The sequence below is a fragment of the Hirsutella rhossiliensis genome (assembly GCF_020360975.1).
Source record: "Hirsutella rhossiliensis strain HR02 chromosome Unknown scaffold00003, whole genome shotgun sequence".
Classification (NCBI taxonomy): domain Eukaryota; kingdom Fungi; phylum Ascomycota; class Sordariomycetes; order Hypocreales; family Ophiocordycipitaceae; genus Hirsutella; species Hirsutella rhossiliensis.
In genome coordinates, this window is record NW_025408669.1 from 5,955,216 (window position 1) to 5,972,561 (window position 17,346).

Sequence of the window (17,346 nt, forward strand, 5' to 3'; positions counted from 1 at the left end):
GCTCACTATGCCAACCATCTTGAAACACGGTGCCAGGTTGGGAGTAAGCTTCGGTTACCGGTGTACTTCACATGACGTTCTCCTGGAGAAAGGCACCATGACCTCGGCTATAAAACACGTTGCTAGAGCACGTGACTAGTCTCGTGATCCTCCAGCATCTGACAAGCCTCTGGACCACGTACGTAACTGTGAAGCTAACATCCATCTACTCTACCTAAATACGCGCGTGTTCCAGTGCAAGGCAGCTTTTATCCTAAACCGCGCCCTTTAAAATTTGTATACTTTCAAACACTAGAGCGAGCACGAAAAGCCGACGGCTTCGCCATCACTCTTGGGCCAACTGTACCGAGGGACACGGAAGGGCACAGCGCGCCTCGGAAGCCGAAAGCCCGTCTCCGGCACGGCCCCAGGACTCCCCCGGACCATCCTGACCCGACGCCCCCTTTCCCGCCAGCAGCCATGAGCGACGGCTCTGATCCCTTTGCCGGCGGCAGTCCTGACGACAAGATCAACGCCTGGCTCGAGCTGACCAAGAACGATGGCGGCCACCTCAAAGCCGGCGTAAGCAACTGTCCCCTCCCCCCCCAACCTTTCAAGTCCGTCCTTTCTCTAACAACCTCCCCTTCTTTCATCTTGCACCCCCCCCCCTCAGGATTGGATGGCCGCCCTTGCCCCCTACCTCCGCGTCCAATCCACCTCCCCCTCCATGCCCCATCCCTCCGTCACCTTCACCTACACCGTCCAGTCAGACCACTGCAACCGGCTGCAGAGCCTCCACGGCGGCGCCGCCGCCACCCTCTTCGACTTTTGCACCACCATGCCCTTAGCCCTCGTCAACCGCCCGGGCTTCTGGCAGTTTCTCGGCGTCACCCGCACCCTCAACGTTACCTACTTTCGCCCGGCCCGCGCCGGCGAAGAGGTCCTCATAGAGTGCCAGATCCTTCAGATTGGCAAGAGGCTCACTTCCCTGCGTGGCGTCATGACGAGGAAGTCCGACGGCCAGATTCTGTCCATTTGCGAACATGGCAAGGTGAATATCGATCCCGAGCCTAACTTATAGATCAAGACGGCCAGGACCCCGAGGGGGCGGTACAAGCAAAGCCAACATGTATAATTCTTCTGGACGCTACAACGAGGTAGAGGCGGCTCGAGTATAATAAACCGCCACGGGTGCGACGCGCTCAAGCTTGCCCAGGTCAGGTATACTAGCCCTGTCCAGCCTGCTGCATAATGTCCGCCACCTCGAGCTGCGCGTCCAGCAACAGCCCCGGGAGCTCGTTCGAGACGGGCTCGCCGTCAAAGTCCTCGTCCATGTCGTCGTCCTCTTCCTCGTCTTCATAGTCCATTTCCGCCTCCGGGTCCGAGTCGTCCATGTAGGCCATGGTGGTGTACGCCAACAAAAAGTCGTTTGTCAGCAGGCTTTGGATCGTGTCGTTTGTTGCCGAGGATTCGCTCGCCTTCCAGAAAGCCGTCGGTCCCACCGGTCCTTGGGCATCGTAGTCCCTGCAGGCAGAAACGTAGCGTCAGCAAGAGCCCAGCAAGTGCACCATGGCCGGCCCACGTACTTGTCAAACCAGTGCCCGACGACTCCGCGCGCCGATCTGAGGCCGCCAATCTGAATCCCTTCGCTGCGCCAGCGCTCTTCGCCTTGAAAGACGGAAATGGTCGTCCACCTGACTTCGCCTTCTTTTGTGAGGCGTACGGTGCCTTTGGACACGAGCGCTTTGGAATCAGCTCAGTTTGCAGGCCGGCATTGGGCCTTGGGGGCGCCCACTCACCTCGGAGATCCGAGTTGGCGTTATCATCCCACGAACCGTCAAGCGGGCGGGACACGCCCGTAAAGTGCACCACGGGCAGTTCTTGCCCATCGTCGGGCCCGGGGGATTGGATAGCCGTGACGCGAGCCCTCATGATTATCAGGCGCATTTCCTCGCCGACACTCAGGGGAGGCCGAGGAGCGTCATCGGGTATGTCGACGCCGACGGGGAAGTTATACTTGAAAAAGTCGTTGTAGTCGAGATAGCAAATGGCCTAGAACCCTGTCAGCTGTCAGGCTCGTGCAGGGCATCGTCGATGGAGGTTTACGAACCCGGTACCAAGTTCCAGTCACGCCGTATGGGTCACTCGCCTCCAGCGGCGAGAGCTCGACCGTCGGGGAGGGTATGTAGCTCTTCGGCCAGGACCCGGAAAAGGGACAGTCCCAAACGTCACCGAAGAGCTTTGTCACGCGTCTCTGGTTGAGATTTTGGCCTAGGACGACGAGAATGGCCTCCACCTTTTCCCAGTCGACACGACCCGTCGCATCGTTCATGAAGGGCCCCCATCTGGTAAGAACAGTGTACTGACGTAGGTCGTACACCTTGGACACGGCATAGGGATACGTCCTCGTCGACCTCAGCCGACCCAGGTTGGTGATGGGCCTGCCGTATAGGCAATGCAACTTGGCGCTCTGCTGGTGCTCCTGCTTTACAGAATCTGCCCAGCGCATTGGGCGATGGCATTCGTTTCGGACCCTCTCGAAGAGAAAAGAACGCTGGAGAAAGGCCTCGCGAGTCGAAGGCTCCTTGAAGAGCTCGGCGAGGAACTCTGCATTGCGAGACGCGGCATGCGTATGGGAGATTTCAGTAGTGTGCCTCAGCGAAGAGGCATGCTTGAGCAGTCGGTTCAGGGTCTGGGAGACAAAGTCCAGTTCATGTTCCTTTTCAAAATCAGTCTCAGTGCCATGGCGGGCGCAGTGGCAATCGAGCTCACCTTGTCCGCGACCGTCTTTCGTCGGCAGATGACTTGGAGGCGCACCACATCTCGCAATTCCGTTTCCCAGTCCAGTTTTGTGTCTTCGGGTGTGTCCTATAGCGATTCAGTGCACCCTTGCCCGAGGGCGGTGGGGCTTGGATCAGAGAAACCAGGAAGAGGAAACCCACGAGTACGTTTAGGTAGACGTCACGGCACAGCCGTCGGTTCTTGTAGGCGAAGGCCCGGAAAATGCGACAAACACGGGGGAGCAGAAGGAGGTCGTGCGGGCGGAGCCACTGGAAGATGTTGTGAAGAATCTCCGGGGGGAGCGACACGAGATGCGCCATGTTGTGAGGCGGCGTTGTCCACAGGCCGCCCACGCGATGATGGAGTAATACTTTGCTTTTGCCGGCCAGGCCGCCGACAGGTTTGAATCGATGAGCTCTATGGATGAAGAGCCGCGGGGACGGATGGTAATTGATGAGTGGTGAAGCCAAATAAACGGTAGCGTCGGACTTTATGCCTTCGGTTTCTCCAGCTCCGACGGCACTAATAACATTCACGCCTCGCGCGTGGGACGTGCGGGAGTATCTTACTCACACAGTGCAGAGGGCGGAGTACCCGGTTTCAGTGGAGATCAAAACTCGACGCTCTCTCTCTCTATACAAGATGAAACCGAATGCAAATTCACCGCTTCAGTCTTTGTCATTCAATCATAAATCCAAGAGGAAACAGCGACGCGCCAAGCCAAAGACCTTGCTTCTCTCGTCACGTCCTCATCATTTGTCTCATGGATCCAGAATCTCCCGAGTCTAGAGTTCCAACCGTCAACGGCATCAACGCCCCCAAGCCTGTCTCAAGACGTCGCAGCTGCATGCACTCAAGTATTGGCCACCGTCAATGCAATCCCGCCAGATCCAGAGCGGTGCCCGTCATGCTGCTTCGGCACATGTAACAAAGGAAAATGGCCCATCCCTTTCAATGCTTGTCCAAATCGATATTCCCACTTCTTGCCTTGCCCTTTGCACGAGATCCCATCTCCCTCGCTCATATGACCGTGCCGCCCGCATTGAGCTTGATGCAATTGCTCATAAGATTTGCCGCCTCGTGAAGCAGTTCCCACTGGGTATTTTCAAACGAGTCCTTGAGCGTCATCAGCAGCGCCGTGTTCTGGTTGATGCCCCTCATGGACTGCAGCTCGCTCGGGTCCGCGATGCTGCCGAACCGCAGCAAATAACTTCGCATCTCTTGCTGGACTTGATGAGGCGACGTCGCGTGCCTGGCATCTGTGCCCGGCCCCTCCAGAGCGAACCCGTAGCACCAAACGATGAGCGCTGCAAAGTAGAGCACCCAAGGCCGGTTCATCAACACGTCGTATCGCGCCTCGTAGGGCCTGTCTGGATACTGCCTCCCCACGGGCAATCCGCCATCCGCCCCAGGCAACAGCACCGAGCTTAGGAACTTGAGGGCATAGAACGTCGAGTCTCTGGCCCCGGCCGATGGCGCCCAGGTGTCCCTGGTCCGGCGCTGGGCCGCACTGAGCTCTTGCGGAGCGATGGTGCGCCCGAGGAGTCGCTTGGCGCGAGCGAATATCTGGCAGTTCACAACATCGGCGTGCATGGCCATGTGCGCAAGGTGATGCAAGACTGTGCGGCTCGCGAAAACAATGTTGAATTCGTGCTTGACCGCATCGTGCCGGTACGGGTCGCTCGATGGCTCGCCTTGCTCAAGCGCCCGGTCAAAGTTGGCTTTCCACGAGTCGTACGCCTCGGTCAGCGTGGCTCGCCACTTGTCGCGGCCGCACAAGGCGTGAGTGACTCCCCCACCGAGGATGTTGACCTGTAGATCTCTTTGGTGCATGTGATATGTCACACTGAGCAGCCCGGCCATGAGGACCGTCCGCCCAAATGACGTCGTCCGCACCTCCTGGTGGCTCAAGGTGCGTTTCAGGCCCTCCAGAAAGGACATCGGCTTGAAGCCCTGGGAGAGAAGATTGGACTCGATCCGGGCCACCTGGGCGCTGCTCTTGGCTCGCCACAGTGACTCGTCGCACGGCAGTGCCAGTCGCAGCTCGTGAGCAGCCATGACCCCGGAATGGCCAAACATGGTAGCGTGAGTCGTGTCGACAACAAACGCCGCAAACGCCGCCCGACGGGTCGCTTCGCCCACGATCCAGTGACTCCACCATTCCTCGGCTGTCTGCGCTGGACCGCCAGCAAAGGGGTGCTTCGATCCAGATTGGCCGTCTTGAGGGTTCGGAGGCGAGTCCAGGGTCGACTTTCCGATGAGAGACCGGCCGCGCCGCATCAATGTGATTGTGGTCGCATGGTGAATGTGGGCTCGCTCATGTAGCTCTCGTGTCGAGTACATCTTTTCGTACAGCTCGAGAAGGATGAGGGCTTGAAAGACCCACAGCTTCGCCGGGGGCCGAAAGCTCCAGTCCATGAAGATTTCCCATCGTAGATGCCGTGCGAGAAAGTCGGAGATGTTGATGCCGGTTGTTGTCACCTGCTGCTCATGTGTTCTGTCAAGGCCGGCAGCTCCCAAGGCCATCATGGCCAGAATAAGTAGATTAGGGGTCTGGTCCGAAGAGAAGGTGGGCTTGTGCAATATGGGCAACTGGTCGCTGAAGTGGTACCAGTAGGAACAGATGTACGTTTGCATCATTCTGCGGCTCAAAGGGTGATGGCCTTGGCTGCGGTCTCCTCCGATGATGCTCTCCCTCCGGCGGTCGATCGGGGGCACGTCATTTTCATGAAAGCGATCCTTTATGAGGTCGAAGAGTTCCTCGCTCTTATCCTCTGAGAGGCTGCCTTGGGGCGCGTTCTGATCGAGCAGATTGTGAACTGCCATGACCTGCTGAGGTTCGGGAGGAAAGTACCCTACGGATGCGCTTTCGTCGACGAGACATGGCATAGAGTACTGGTGCCTTTGTAGATCGCCATAACTACATCCAAGGTCAGTCGAGACTTGGCATAAGGACGGGCCATTACGTACTTAGGCGCCGCAGCCGGCACCACGGGCCCAGCAGGACAGGCACTGCTGGGCAAGGCATTAAAAAGGTATGCCATGAAATCCTCGGGCATGCCGACGTAGGGTGACTTGTTCAAAGCCTCGTCGTCTCCAAACACCGGCCCTGCTCTCGGCATAGCCATCTGGTCGAGGGCCATCATCTCCGAGGGCGCGCCACGGATCGATCTCGGGTATTCGTGTAGCGTAGCCGCGACGTACGGGTGGCTCGGGTCGCGTGACGGAGTATTGCCCTGGTTATTGTGATATGGGCCAGGCGTCAAATGCATCGACGACTCGTTTTGCTGGGGGATTGGGGGCGCCGAGGGGTGTGACGTGACGTTGGTATGGTAGATGGCAGGGCCGGTCTCACGTTGGCCGAAGGCATCGTAGGGCTCCAGGTCGGACTGGACGGAGAGACAGGATTGTGCCGTCGATGAGTCTTGCGATATGCTGTGTGGGGGGATACGCTCATTTGCGGCATCGGGCCCGTAGCCCTCGGCGACACTGGCAGACGGAGTCCCGCCATGATGTCCTGCTGGTGGCGTGTTGCTCACAGGCGTGTACGGGCTGTACTCCGACTGTTCCTGGGGCGACTGGTCTCGCTGGGGAGGTCGATGTGCGAGGCCGCCTCCGGCGTCAAATTGTCTGCCCTCGGGGGAAGTGGTCGAGGCAGAAGCAGAAGTCGCATGCACAGGATGGTTTGTTGTTGAATCTCTTTGGCCGAGCTGGGGGCCTCGTGCGGCGTGACGGTCCATGTGCCGCCTCAGCAGGTCCCCGCGAACAAAAGAACGAGGGCAATCAGGGTACTCGCAGCGGAAAGTCTGGTTCGAGTTGTGATTCAGCTGGTGACGATGTCTGCGCCATGTCAGTCGCGCCAAGGGATGCAGGGTACGCAGGAACGCGGCGTAGCGGGTGAAGCTTGGCCGCTTACAGGTGCTCTGCCCTTGAATAGCTCTTTCCACAATCTTCCATTGGGCATTCAAACCTCTTGCCGAGTCCCTTCCGGCTGCGCTTCCTCTTGGCCACGGGCACATCTAAGCTTGACGGGGCATCTGTCTTGTGCGCGCGGGGATCACCCACTGTATCCCCATGTGGTGGAGAAATGCCTTGCTCAGGGGAGAGGATTTGTTGCCGTTGGGGAGTAAAGGCTTGGCCGGCGCTCGAGGCTGAAGAGTGGTTGTATCCGTCGAGGACATGGCCCATGTTGGCAACCGATGTTGCGGAAGAAAAGGTAAAGGCAGGCTGGTCGTCACCAAGATGAGTGTGCGCCACAGAAGACATGGTGCAGAGCAAGGCGGGGCAGAGACCAAGGGCCGCCCATGCCTTGGCCCGTAGAGTCGCGAGATGGGAACCCGGTCACCCCGGAGTAGCAGGCAGTGGCCACTAGCAGAGAGCTCAAGGCCTTGCAGACAACGTCATGCCCGTCACGGCAGGCGTTTGCGGGCGTTTGCGGGCGTGTTGCGGGCAATGCGCAAGAGGGAGCCTCGGCGGCTCTGATCAAGGGGTCGTCAATTCGCCAGCCGCTGTGGACGAATCGGCACGCATGCCTCAAGAACCATGCCGGAAAAGACTATCGCCTCTGACTTGCAGGGTTTCCGGGGGCCCGAGGCGGGCATCCGAGGCGGCCGCTCGGCAGAGTGAAGATGACGGGCTGTCGAGTGGTCAGCTGGACTTGGGACAGAGCAGACAGCAGCAGTTCGGGTGTCTGGGGGACGGGGAGGCGGATGAGGCTGTATCCACAGGGCCCAAGCGCGGGAAGCCTTGTCGAGACCTGGCGGACAGGTGACGAGTGATGCGAGTGACGGGAGCGACCAACGAGGGCAAAGAGGTGCTGGCGTGTGGGCAGACATTCCGGACAAGCCCAGGCTCGAGCGTCGTCAAGCTTGCCGGTGCGCGCAGTGCAGGCCGAGGGCGAGGCGAGGCGAGACGAGGCGAGGCGATGCGGCTCGAGGCTCCGTTGCGGCGTCGTCGGTTCCGACGGCAGCGACAGGGTCCTCGCAGCGGGCTGGGTGGTGGCGACTGGCGGCCGGGACGGCGTGGGTGAGGCAAAAGCAAGTCGATGCTTGCGAGTCGCGTGGAGCAGAGACAGGCAGACGCGTGGGTATGCATGTACCTACCGAAAAGGCTGGCTCCTGCTACCTGGACAGGCGCGTCATGAAGCATGCAGCCGATATAGTGTGCGTGATGCCGCGGGTTGAGGTCCAGACGAGGAGGGGTGAGGTGACGATGGGATCTTTTGGTTGGTGGCTGAGCTCCTACTTATTACCTACCCGATTAATTACCCACCTACCTTAGAGGTATGGTGGGGTCTACCAAAGTGCGTTCGCATTGAATTATCTCCAGGGCATCATCCATCAGACAGCCAAAGTGGGGTAACAAAAAACACGACACACGCTGAATGAAAGCTCATAGGAAAACACAAACTCGCTAACAACTAAGCGTTAGAAAAACATGTAGTGCTAGTAGTAATGCATTTGTGACATTTCTTTTCAGAAATTTTACATTATCTTTACGTTATATCTTATAAATGACGTATTCTCACCCCTGATTCCTGTAGGATATCATCGTCGACGATTGGTACCGGGCCGATTTGGGCTCGTCTATGCCGCTATGTGGTACGTCCTGCTTCGTTGGACTGAGCTGGCCTGGACCTGGCCAAGACTGATGCCAAGTCGAGTCAAGAGGCCGCATCAGAGCTTATGCATGTCGGACATCACTGAAGGCGAAGTGGGGATCCATAAAGCACTTGCTGGTGGCACTGGTCCTTTGGCTTCCATGAGCTCCTCGGCCTCTCTCTCGAATATATGCTGCTGTATTTCACTCATGTCTCGATGCCGTGGCTGGGCCGAAAAGCTGCAAACAGCAAGGACAAGAACGACTTTGACCGAGGAGATGAAGATGAACCTGTCGACGAAGACACTGTGAGGGCCTACCTGAGTACACCACTCTCGAGCGGAGGAAATAGGGGCTTGAGAGCACAGTACTCCGTAGGTGAAAACAGGGATGCATGTCTTGGTCTATCTATCGGGACGAGCGAGGGCCTTATATAGGTAGTCATCTAGGCCCACATGGGGTATCTATACCTAGCCAAAGGAGGCATTGTGATGTTCCTATACATAAGTCATGCCCCTCATACGTTTTGCTGCTAGGAGAGTTATTCAGGGGTTAGTTTTTTTTGGGTCTGACAACCACATACCGTACCTCGCCTATGTTCGGTACCTTGTCTGTCCGCCATTCGTCTGCGGAAATGATGGCATCCTGACAACGACCGGGTCTCTCTGCGGGAAGTGGCTGCGACGCAAGTCAAGTGCAAGGCCACCACTGCGCTGCCGCTAGCACATGACGTTGAATACAAGCCCCCAGCAACCTGCAGTTGAGAACTTGGGACGTCGCTCTGTCATTGCCTCGAACACTTTAGCACAGCTTCTCTCCCCGGGCATGGCTGGGGATCTTGGTGAAGCCAACTATGCTTCGGCCAATTCTTTCCTGTATTCTTTTGTTTAGTATCGCTACAGCCTTGGGCGGCCCCGTTTGCTTATTTATCTCGGGGGCATAGACGTTGGTTTCCTGAGGACCAGGCCGGTCAAATCGAATCAGAATCGGTCCTTTGGCATGTATGTTCTGCGAGAGCAGCAGCTAATGTATGCAGTCAATCTCGCCATACGGCGCTCCTTGCTGGCTGATGGTGTTGGCGCAATTCGGCCGCACGACAGATGCCCAAACTCGAGCCAGCTCATCCATTGTCGGTTTAAACTCGGCAATCGTACTATCAGATTCCACAAGTCACGCCTCGTTATGTACAACAACATTGCTTCGAGGAATAAGACAGCTACCCGGCCGAGGGATAGTGTGTTTCGCCCGTTTCTCGGCGATTTGAAGCCAATCAAGGGCTCCTCCTAAGTCGAAGAGATCCTCCGTGCGGGAACTTGGCCAGGTACGATATCAAAGGGATATGGCTCTTATGGGTCGCGACAATGAATGGATGAAACTCAGTCGTTCAAGTTCTGGTGTAAAAGCCAGACACTCTTTTCTAGCCGTCTTGGTGCGGTACGGAGCGCGAGTGGGATACACCACGTTCGATTCGATGTGCACAACGTCGAAGACTGACTTTATTCATATCCCTCTATCGACTGGCTTCAAAATGTTATTAACTAAATAGAACACTTAACATAGCAAAAGACCAACTCCGGCGCCATGCCAAATAAATGTAGCACAAATGCATGGTGTCTGTGGAGAGAGCCACAAACCATCCACTTACGCCATATCAACTCCTCACGGCGCCCTTTTTCGTCGGTATGACATCAACGCCAACGGTTAGTAAAGCTATCAATACATAAGTTGATTATTAACGACTGAAAGATCACGGTCTATCGACAAGGGCTCGAAAGCACGGCAGGGTAGAGGGAGAGCCTAGCTCACTCACTAAGAAAACGTTGTGAGCATTTGTCTTGTCTGTGAATCCACATCCCTTGGAGCAGTCGTTGTTGTTGATGCAGCTGCCCGCGAGGCCACAGTCGCTCGCAGCGATCACGGTCGTCGGGTAAAAGCCCTAGGGGCCGTTTTGCGCATCCACTCTGCAGTTATAGCCGGGATCTGCGGTGCGAGGCCGTAAAGGGTCGACGTTATAATAGCCGCAGGTTGACAACTGATCATTTGTTGCGCGCTTTTGCTTTTGCTCTCGAGTGTTGTTGCGGTGTGGATGTGCCGCCGTCGTCGCCAAGACGCTCCCGGGGATGAGGAAGCTCAGCAGGGGGCTGAAGGAGTAACGACACGACCGTTGCCAAGGCCATCGTGACTCCCCTGGGCTGTACGAAACAAGTCTCACTCTCACTTTCGTAGCATTCGGCAAGTTTAACACAGCTGGATGAGAGATGATCCCATCAATCAATCCTGGCCAACAATCTGGGCTGTCTGCCCTTTTACTTTTACTACAGGCCGCCATACATAAGCGCCCAGCGTCCTGCGTTCGAAACTGGGTGCAACCAACACTATGCAGGAATACATACATGATGCACCTGCGATTGCCTAACGGACACCTGAATACTCCTAGCTCTCGGCCAGAACCGTGGACCGCAATACCCATTCATGCCCTGTCTTGTCAGCAACTGGCCAATAGACTCCAAATGCAGCCGTAGGTAGGATCATGTTGGACGCAAGGTCGGTGCCAACTGCAGCGGCCCTGTAACCATTATGGTCCCGTCTGTCGTCGGCCCCTGTCTGTATGGGCAGAGCTCTTCCTCCTTCATCGCTGCCAGGACTCGCCCGTGATGGCTCCGGCGCTCCGCAAGCATCAGCTGGCCATGTATCAATCGCTGTGGTCAGGTCCATGCATGCGTCGGAAACGGCCTTTGTTGGTGGTGCTTCTCCTTTTCGCTTTCTTTGTAGCCTTGAGCCGTGGGGAACTGTTGACCGAAGTCGTCGACGAAGTGGTTCTTAACTTCTTTATACACAAGCAGGGGACTCACAGGAGGCCATCATGGTGGGGCCGTGAAGGGCATCATGGTGCCACGTGACCGCCGCTGGGAGCAAATCAAAAACGGACGCGCCGACTGCAGTGCAACCGCTGGAGCTTCATTCTGCTTTTCCCAACCTCCGAGCTCTGGCAGGAAAGAGACGATCTAGGACCTGGGCAATTATTCGGCTACTGCCCGTTGATTCCAGCCTTCAGCTAGTTTGGGTCTGATATATCCGACACCCGTTTCGATTGGAGCCAAAATGCAGCTCAGGTCCATCCAACGGCTTGAGCTCCCGCCCACGGCAGACATGCACGTCCACCTGCGGCAGGCCGAGCTCATGGACTTGGTGGCTCCCACTGTTCTCAGGGGCGGAGTCGACACGGTATTCGTCATGCCCAATCTTGTGCCCCCCCTTACGACTGTCAAGCAGGTGCTCGAATACCAATCTCAGCTGCGCGCCGTAATTCCAGACGTCCACTGCCTCATGTCTCTTTTCCTTCATCCCTCCGTCACCCCCGAGGTCATCGCCGAGGCCGCAGCAGTCGGCATCACAGGCGTCAAACTGTACCCGCAAGGGGTAACCACCAACTCCGAGTCGGGCGTCTCCGATCTTGAGTCCTTCTACGCCACCTTTGCTGCCATGGAGCGGCATGGCCTGGTCCTGAACCTCCACGGAGAGGTCCTCGAGTCGCTTGCACCGGCCGACACGACACTGGAGGAAGCCTTTCTACCTACTCTTCAAAGGCTCCACGAGCGGTTCCCCCAGCTGCGCATCGTGCTCGAGCACTGCACGACGGCAGCGGCCGTGGAAGCTGTGCGGGCTTGCGGGCCTACCGTTGGTGCCACAATCACTGCCCACCATCTCTATCTCACCTCCCACGAAGCCTGCTGCGATCCCCTTGCCTTTTGCAAGCCCATCCCCAAGAAGCCCACGGACCGGGACGCGCTAGTCAGGGCCGTCACCAGCGGTGACGCCAAATTCTTCTTTGGAAGCGACAGTGCGCCCCATCCCCTGCAGTCCAAGACTTCCGCTGCGCCGGGCAAGGCGCCCGCGGGTGTCTTTACGCAGCCATTCGCGACGCAACTCGTCCTGCTGGCTCTTGAAGAGGCGATTGAGCGTGGAGTCGTCACTGAAGCAGACGTGACCCAGGAGAAGCTCGAGGGTTTCCTTAGCCGCTTTGCGCGGCGCTTCTACAAGCTGCCCGAGCCTGAGGGGTCGGGAAAGAGGATCGTGTTGGAGAGGAACGGGGACAAGATACCGACGAGCGTGCGAAGTCAAGATGGGAATCTCGAGGTAGGCATCTCGAGGCCGGAGGCTGAAGTGTTTAGCTTGAGGTGGGCAGATGCTGCGTAATTCATTCGTCTACAATGAAAGTATGAAAACAAAGTACAGCAATTACCCCCAATCTCTTCACGCCGACTGACGAGGCTGAATATGGATGTCCTTATCTTATCTCTGCGGGGCCCGTGTGGGTCCGGCCTCGACCGCCCTGTCTTGAACCTCGCTCGCCGATGATCTAGAACACGGTTCCGCCTCTCCATCTTTAAAACACGACTTCACCTCTTGTCTGCTCCAGAGCAGAGGTGGCCAGACCTAGCCGTCGTTAGGAAACCATGGCTGCAAACGATTCCGGCGAGGACCAAGACGCGCTCAACGCGCTCGAGTTGGAGGCCAAAGAGTTCAACAAGGTGCGACTTGCGCCGCCCATTCCTTCATGCGTTGCTCGTTACTGATGCTTGTTTCCGGTTAGGATGCCGAGATTGATCGAATTCTGAAAGCTTTCCGCCTCGATGCGTAATGCCCCCAACCCACGAGCATCCCTGACCAATGACTTGGCTGACGATGCAGCAAAGCTATGCCGTGCTCGACCTCCAGCCCGGCGTTACCGAATCCGACATCAAAATCACCTATCGCAAAAAGTCTCTGATGATCCATCCCGACAAGACCAGGAACACGCAAGCCCCCGAGGCCTTTGACCGTCTCAACAAGGCCCAGATTGAGCTCATGGACGAGAAGAAGCGCGCCTTGCTGGACGAGGCCATTGCCGACGCCCGCATGCTCCTCATCCGCGAGAACAAGTGGACCGTCGACAGTGAGGAGCTCAAGACGGACGAGTTTGCAAAGATGTGGCGTGAGAAGACAAAGTACGTCCTCATCGACAACGAGCACCGTCGCCGCCGCCAGGTCAAGGGTCAGATGCAGGAGGAGGGCAGAGAGCAGCGCAAGGTCGATGCCGAGCTCGAGGAGCGCAAGCGCAAGAGGCAGCACGACCAGGACTGGGAGGCCACGCGAGATCAGCGCATCAACAGCTGGAGGTCGTTCACGCAGGGCAAATCCAGCGGCGACTCGGAGAAGAAGACCAAGAAGAAGAAGCTCAAGCCCATTGGCTGAAGACGCGGCTTGGGAAACGGCGGTGAGAGGCAATCAGAACTGAGGAGGGAGAGAGATGTCGTTGCTATGCATGCGATTGCAGAAGTCGCCGGCTTGTGAGTTGAAATTTTCCGCGCAGTGTCCGGAGTCTGACCAAGGCAGCTGTTGGGGATATGAGCTGTTAGATACCCCCCCGACCGGCATTGAAGCACAAAGTCTGGCTATCCTACATTTCGGCGAATCTGTTACAATCGTATGAATATCAACATATGACACAAAGTTCAAAAGGTCGCAGCGTAATGTGAGGAGATTCGCCCCTATGGAAGCCTTTCCATACCCCAGAGCCTCTCTATTCGCACACGTATGCCAAGTACATGGCTTGCACAAAACAGCATGAGTTGCTGTCAAACCCATATAAACGCCATGAACGGAATGCCAGCCCCTTTTAAACACCATCAAATGCGCTTCCTTCTACAAGCATTGTCCAAGCCAAAAATCGCAATCCCCATCCCACAGCTTTGTGTACAGTTGAATCGTCGCAGGCTGGACCGGTCCCTCAGCCGGAGCCGGATTCAGACGACTTTTTAGCCTCGTCATCCGGTTTCTTCTGCTTGGTGTCCTCCTTGCTCGCGGCGGGCTGTTCTTTGGCGTCTTTTTGATGGGCTGGGTGGTTCGTCAGTGTATGCCACATTTGCTTCAAGAAGCCTTCGTTTCTGTGCGATTCGGGATCGGATGGGTCGGGTTTCGAGCTGTCCCACCAAGGACTTGTTAGCGCAAGACCAGGTCTTCTTCGTATTACGCCCAAGAGCTCAGGCTCACCTGGAAACATTCATGACCCTCCTGGCACTCTTGTCGTCCATTTCATCCGCAAGCATCTCTACAAGCACCCGCTGGTTCGCGCTGAGATACTTGGGCATGTTGACGCGGAACTCGACCTTGAGGTCGCCCAGGCCGCCTCTCCTCGAGCCGAGGCGCTTCATCCCCATGCCTGACAAGGTAATCTTTTCGCCCGAGTTGGTGCCGGTCGCGACCTTGACATTGACCGATCCGTCGAGTGTCGGGATCGAGACTTGCCCGCCGAGCAGGGCGGTGGTGAGCGGGATGGTGGCCGTGTAGAGAATGTTGGAGCCTTCTCTGCTAAACCTCGGGTCCTTTGCAACGCGGACAAAGACGTAGAGATCGCCGTTCTGGGCTCTGGCGTTGGGGTCTGCGTTTCGACCCGTGACAGGCGCGTCGCCGGCCCCGTCGACTCGGAGGCGCATGCCGTCCTCAATACCGGCGGGGATGTCCAGCGTTATTATCTTCCTCTCCCTGATGACACCTTTGCCCGCGCACGTCCGGCATTCAGCGCCCTTGGGGATGGTCGAGCCCGTTCCGTCGCAGGTCCCGCAGCTTGACGCCATCTGGAAGCCACCCTGCACAAAGTGCAGACGCGTGCCCGTGCCGTTGCAGGATTTGCACGAAGACCTTTGCGTCCCGGGCTTCAAGCCGCCTCCGGAACACGTCTCGCAGGACACCAAGGGGGTGACGCTGACGGTCTTGTTGGCTCCCTTGGCCGCCTCCATGAAGGAAACGCTGGTCTGCACCTCGATGTTGTCGCCAACGAGTATCTCTTGCTGAAACGGGTTCGACCGACCACCGCGGCGGCCGCCAAAGGGGCCTTGCTGGCCGGTAAAGGCAGAAAAGATGTCCTCAAAGTTGAAGCCCCCTCCAAATCCCCCCTGCCCGCCGAATCCCGAGAAGGGGTTTCCGGCCCCAGCGAATGGATCGCCTCCGGCTGGGCCTCCTCCGCTGGGATCGAAGCCTGCGGCCCCGAACTGATCGTATTGCTCCCGTTTCTTGGGGTCGGACAGGATCTCGTAGGCGGACTGGATGTCGGCGAAGTGATCCTTGGCATTCGCGTCCTTGTTCGTATCGGGATGGTATTTCTTGGCCAGGCCATAGTATGCCTTTTTGATGTCGGCGGCCGATGCGCCCTTGCTCACCCCAAGGGCCTTGTACGGGTCCTTTTGAGCAAGAGCCGTGGTTGCGTGGAAGCACTGTGGCCACGGTTGGTAAGTCGTCGCAGATGCTGCTTCAAGAAAGTCGTGCTTACTCGTCTTGGGCCGGACAGGGTTATCCGCCTCGACTTGTCTTTGGAGACGACGCGAATCGCAGCTGTGTGGATGCGTGCACCTTTGCCAATGCATTCCCGAATCTTTGGCCGGCCGACAAATTGGCTTTGCGCCAGGACCCGCGCAGGCGCCACGGCCTTTGTGAGAAGGCTGCTGTTCATTGTGAGAAAATACAGCACATCTGAAGGGACTGGGGCCCAGGAGATGAAGAGCTGGTCTGCAGTACGAAGTATTTTGAGCGCTCCGTGGATGCTGGGCGACGTCGAAGATTCGCGACCTTTCTCCCCGAGTTTTTTTTCTGCCGGGCTTAAGCCGGGGCTCGTGGCTGTCTGCGAAATGCCGTCATAACCCGGCACATGCCGGTCCGCGAAACCAAGCCAATCAACGTTACAGCAGATATGCCGGCCCGTCTTTATACCGATGTCCGAAACATCAAGCACAGCGTGCCCAGAAGTGCCCCTTGAGGTTGGGAAGCATGCTAACGTACAGTACAGATGCCGGATGCGTCGTGAGTCCCCACTGTGACCGGACGTGCTGGCCGTGGTTTACCATTGATCTTGCCCAATCTGACAAAAGCAGTCGTCTCTCGTCACCTGTCGAGGCGGTGCTGGGAATTGCTCTCTTACTATACCCGCGCGGCGATACAAAATAACTCTCCCTTGGTTCCTACAGATTTCCCTTCACAGATGAGCCTGTCCTGATGTACTCGTCCAGCTCCTTCTCGGTCCAGTCCCACAACTTCTTAGCCAGGTCGTCATCTTTGCCGAGCGCAATGCACTTGTCGGCGATTCCAACAGGCTCATAGTACTCTCCACTCTGAACATCCTTGGACACCGAGGCCCAGAGTTGATTCTTTGCACCGTTGCTGACAGAAGTGAAGAATACATAACTTGCCAGCGGGCCTAGCATTCGCAACACTGCCGGTACGCCCGAGGCGCCCGACATCAGATTCGTCTGTACCACCCCGGGATGGATGGCGGAGACAGTGAAGTGCGGATACTGCTTGGCGAGCTGCCTGGCGAAGAGGATGTTTGCGAGCTTGCTCTGGCCATATCGCCCAAGTGGGCCCAGGCTGCTGGCCTCGGTCTTGAGGGACTCGAACACTATGCCTCCCGTTGGTGCCATGTTGTTCGCTGCCGATGATAATGAGACGACGCGCACGTCGGCATCGGCGCTCCCTTTGGCTGTCTTTTCCAGTATTGGTGTCAGGAGCTTGGTCAAAAGCGCATGGCCCATGTGGTTGGTTCCAAACTGCGCTTCGTAGCCTTCCCTGGTCAGGCCCGGTGCCGACGCCATGATTCCCGCGTTGAGCATGAGGATATCCAGGCGATCCGACTCTGCTGCAAAGACGTCGGCTGCCTTCTTGACCGAGTCAAGCGACGACAGGTCCATCTGCAGAAGCTTGATTGGCGCATCTTGTACCTGTTCCCGGATCTCGTCCGCCGCTGCCGTGGCCTTTTCGAGGTTTCGAGCTGCGAGCCATATCTGGCGCGGATTGTGCCGTGCGAATTCGAGAATGGCTTGCTTCCCCAGACCGATGTTTCCGCCAGTTACGAGAATCACCTTGCCCTCGAGCGATGGGATGTCTCTCTCCGGGTCGAACGGCTTGCTGCTATTGAAGAAGAACATGTCGACGGTATCCAGAAGGGTGCTCGTAAGA

The 17,346-nt window shown here is 57.2% G+C and overlaps 6 protein-coding genes across 6 annotated transcripts; 3 read left to right on the forward strand and 3 right to left on the reverse strand.

Annotated features, from left to right (window-relative positions):
* Positions 1-459: 459 nt before the first annotated feature.
* On the forward strand, positions 460-1,060 carry HRG_03852 (thioesterase superfamily domain-containing protein; the record flags this gene model as incomplete). Its single annotated transcript, XM_044862323.1, has 2 exons — positions 460-561; positions 653-1,060. 2 exons carry the CDS (start codon positions 460-462, stop codon positions 1,058-1,060), a joined length of 510 nt encoding a protein of 169 aa, XP_044723349.1.
* Positions 1,061-1,205: 145 nt separating this feature from the next.
* HRG_03853 (f-box-like domain-containing protein) lies at positions 1,206-3,080 on the reverse strand (the record flags this gene model as incomplete). The annotated part of the gene is made up of 6 exons (XM_044862324.1): positions 1,206-1,503; positions 1,566-1,707; positions 1,779-2,031; positions 2,090-2,698; positions 2,752-2,847; positions 2,928-3,080. The coding sequence occupies 6 exons, from the start codon at positions 3,078-3,080 to the stop codon at positions 1,206-1,208; spliced, it is 1,551 nt and encodes a 516-aa protein (XP_044723350.1).
* Positions 3,081-3,780: 700 nt separating this feature from the next.
* Positions 3,781-6,948, reverse strand: HRG_03854 (fungal specific transcription factor domain-containing protein; the record flags this gene model as incomplete). Its single annotated transcript, XM_044862325.1, has 4 exons — positions 3,781-5,680; positions 5,731-6,390; positions 6,472-6,600; positions 6,677-6,948. The coding sequence occupies 4 exons, from the start codon at positions 6,946-6,948 to the stop codon at positions 3,781-3,783; spliced, it is 2,961 nt and encodes a 986-aa protein (XP_044723351.1).
* A 4,512-nt stretch (positions 6,949-11,460) lies between these two features.
* HRG_03855 (amidohydrolase family domain-containing protein) lies at positions 11,461-12,555 on the forward strand (the record flags this gene model as incomplete). The annotated part of the gene is made up of 1 exon (XM_044862326.1): positions 11,461-12,555. One exon carries the CDS (start codon positions 11,461-11,463, stop codon positions 12,553-12,555), a length of 1,095 nt encoding a protein of 364 aa, XP_044723352.1.
* Positions 12,556-12,815: 260 nt separating this feature from the next.
* On the forward strand, positions 12,816-13,593 carry HRG_03856 (dnaJ domain-containing protein; the record flags this gene model as incomplete). The annotated part of the gene is made up of 3 exons (XM_044862327.1): positions 12,816-12,890; positions 12,953-12,996; positions 13,056-13,593. The coding sequence occupies 3 exons, from the start codon at positions 12,816-12,818 to the stop codon at positions 13,591-13,593; spliced, it is 657 nt and encodes a 218-aa protein (XP_044723353.1).
* A 535-nt stretch (positions 13,594-14,128) lies between these two features.
* HRG_03857 (dnaJ domain-containing protein) lies at positions 14,129-17,315 on the reverse strand (the record flags this gene model as incomplete). The annotated part of the gene is made up of 7 exons (XM_044862328.1): positions 14,129-14,321; positions 14,392-15,293; positions 15,351-15,611; positions 15,668-15,903; positions 16,236-16,252; positions 16,357-16,551; positions 16,630-17,315. 7 exons carry the CDS (start codon positions 17,313-17,315, stop codon positions 14,129-14,131), a joined length of 2,490 nt encoding a protein of 829 aa, XP_044723354.1.
* Positions 17,316-17,346: the final 31 nt, after the last annotated feature.